Source organism: Musa acuminata, chromosome BXJ1-9 (assembly GCF_036884655.1).
Source record: "Musa acuminata AAA Group cultivar baxijiao chromosome BXJ1-9, Cavendish_Baxijiao_AAA, whole genome shotgun sequence".
Lineage (NCBI taxonomy): Eukaryota > Viridiplantae > Streptophyta > Magnoliopsida > Zingiberales > Musaceae > Musa > Musa acuminata.
Window position 1 is genome coordinate 37,721,604 of NC_088335.1, and position 3,099 is coordinate 37,724,702.

Sequence of the window (3,099 nt, forward strand, 5' to 3'; positions counted from 1 at the left end):
ATACGGATGATTAATATGAGTTGAGAACATTAAAATAGAAAGAAATTTGAGTCAGAAAAGAAAAACAGGAAGGTTATGTGCATTTGATGTCCCAAACTCAAATTTTTTTTTTAATAATTATCATTTATTAAGAATATAAATGAATAGTATCCAACTCTAGAATGTTAATTTTTTTAGATTCTTTAAATGAATATTTTAAAATGGTATTATCTTATTAAGAATATAAATGAATATATATATATATGTATATATATATATGTATATATATGTATATATATATATTTATATATATGTATATATACACATACATATACATACATACATACATACATATATATATATATATATATATATATATATATATATATATATATATATATATATATATATATATATATATATAGGGAGAGAGAAAGAGATCGAGAGAGAGAGAGAGGTGGGGGTGGGGTCGATTTCCGTATTGCTTTGGTACAGTTGTCTGAAAGCAAATGCATTTCCACACCCAACACTTGCCACATCAAAAGAACACGATCCTCTCTGTAGGACAGGAATTCCGCACTATAAATCTGGATCGAAACCCGCTCTTATACCACTCCAAGCTCAACCAGTCTTCCTCCACATCTCATAGTACTCCACCATCACTCGTTCTGCAAACTAGCTAGCTAGCTAGTAGTATGGCATCCACGAAGAACATCCAGCAGCTGACGCTCTCGGAGGAGGCAGGCGCGTGCGCCTTACGGCTAGCGAGCAGCTGCGCTCTCCCCTTCACCCTCAAGGGCGCTATCGAGCTGCGGCTACTCGACATCATCGTCGAGGCCGGCCCGGGCGCCATGTTGAGCCCGGTTGAGATCGTTGCCCGGCTGCCGACCGAGAACCCGCAGGCGGCCACGATGGTGGACCGAATGCTCCGCTTGCTCGCCGCCAACACTGTCGTCAGCTGCACCGTCCAAACTGGAGCCGATGGCCGCCCAACGAGGAAGTACGGCGCAGCTCCAATCTGCAAGTACCTGACCAAGAACGAGGATGGTGTGTCCATGGCTGCTTTGGCTTTGTTGCTGCAGGATAAGATCTTTGTTGATACATGGTAATTTTGAAGTAGGAGGATATATTTGAGATCTTCTAGGCACATTTACTGTAGCTTTTCTCCAACTGATTTGTAGCAGCTAAGGCTCAGTAGTCATAAAGCAAAACACTGTAAACAATCAATTTCAGGCACCATTTGAAGGATTCGGTCCTGGAGGGTGGCATCCCTATGAAGACTGCCCACGGGATGTTCCTGTTCGATTACACGAGTTCTGATCCAAAGTTCAGCACGGTGTTCAACGAGGGCATGAGGGGCCACTCCAGCATCATCATCAAGAATCTACTCCGTGTCTACAGTGGCTTCGACGACATGGAGGGGCTCGTCGATGTCGGTGGCAATGACGGTGCAACCCTCCAAATGATCACCTCCAGGCACCCGCACATCAAGGGCATCAACTATGACCTACCTCATGTTATCTCCGGTGCTCAACCCATGCCAGGTTCGTCATGATCATGTTCTTTGATCATAAACAGCAACCTATCTAGGAAGAAGTATTATCTTATACGTTCATGGCATGGTTTGGTTGCAGGAGTAGAGCACATCAGCGGAGACATGTTTGAAGCTGTTCCGAGCGGAGATGCCATCTTTTTGAAGGTGATGTCTTCTAATCACTGGACTCCCCGCACTCATTGACATTATAAACTGGAAAGTATAATGCAATCTTTTTTACTCCTTTTCTTGTTCTTATTATATTAATAATAATTATATGATTGAACAGAGAAAAAATAATTATTCATCAATAACTACATTTGATATTAATAATGAATTTTTTAGAGCGAGACCTCTGGTAAGAAGCAAAAGACTGAACGTAATATCACAAAATTTACTTAGTTTTGCCTAAATTAAAATTATATTCATCGTGCAAAAAAATTTAGATTCTCTTCTATGTCAGAATAATATATATATATATATATATATATATATATATATATATATATATACATGAATACAAACAAAAAGGTTCTTCTCATTCTCTAACCTTAGTCATGCATGGTATTTATAATGCAACCAACATTTAATTTTAATGGGCTTTTTCTAGAATTTTTTTTAACTTGAATTACTTATACTCCAAGTAATTACTTTGTCTTTTAAGAAATATTTATTAAATAGAATATTATTTTTAAAAAATACTTTTGAGAAAAAGAAGGAGACTGATGAGCTCTACACGTCAAAAATTATGACAAGAGACAACTCATTCGACAACAAACCGCCTTTTTTGAGAATAAATGTTCTTTACACCGAAGACAAAGAGTCGGATGTCAAAATGAAAAGAAAAGAAAAGGATCATAAGGTTTGTTAAAAAATGAAAACCTTGATCAGGGATTTCAGTTTGCTAAAAAGTAGTATCTATTCTTCATTAATGAACCATATACAATCAAATTAAATTTCTGTCATATATATGTTGGGAGCTAACACTGAAAAAGTTCAAAGTTACAGTGGGTTCTTCATGACTGGAGTGATGAAGATTGTGTGAAGATATTGAAGAATTGTTGGAAAGCATTGACAGAAAACGGGAAAGTGATTGTGGTGGAAGGCATACTTCCAATAGTGCCGGAGCCACTTGCAAAAGCCCAAGCTGTTTTCCAGTTGGACCTCTACTTGATAGTTCTCACCAATGGAGGAAGAGAGAGAAGTGAGGAGGAATTCAAGGACTTGGCAAGAGAAGCTGGGTTTCCGGGATTCAAAGCTGCTCATGTGTTTGCGGATACTTGGGTCATGGAATTCACCAAGTAGATGGTTAGTATAAATTGTGTTTTGTACTTGAATAAATTGTGTGTGCCTTTGGGCTGCTTTGTCTGAATTTGAAAAGCTTTTGTTGGTGAAACCTTTGCATCATTACAAAATTGTTCTTTTCTACCATCAAACACTATGGTATTGATAAGTTGGCGAGATGTCAAACGTTATTACAAAAACTAAATAGTACTTGAAATAAAGGTTCCGCCCATGAGCTCATTGAAGCGGGAAGAATAATCATGTATCAAATGACTGGAATTGATGACTGGCTAATTCCAACG

General features: G+C 38.0%; 1 protein-coding gene across 1 annotated transcript; it reads left to right on the forward strand.

Moving 5' to 3' along the window:
* The first annotated feature begins 582 nt into the window (after positions 1 to 582).
* Positions 583 to 2,885, forward strand: LOC135594326 (flavone O-methyltransferase 1-like). The gene is made up of 4 exons (XM_065084721.1): positions 583 to 1,084; positions 1,213 to 1,523; positions 1,614 to 1,678; positions 2,522 to 2,885. Exons 1-4 carry the CDS (start codon positions 675 to 677, stop codon positions 2,816 to 2,818), a joined length of 1,083 nt encoding a protein of 360 aa, XP_064940793.1. The 5' UTR covers positions 583 to 674; the 3' UTR covers positions 2,819 to 2,885.
* The last annotated feature ends 214 nt before the right edge of the window (positions 2,886 to 3,099 follow it).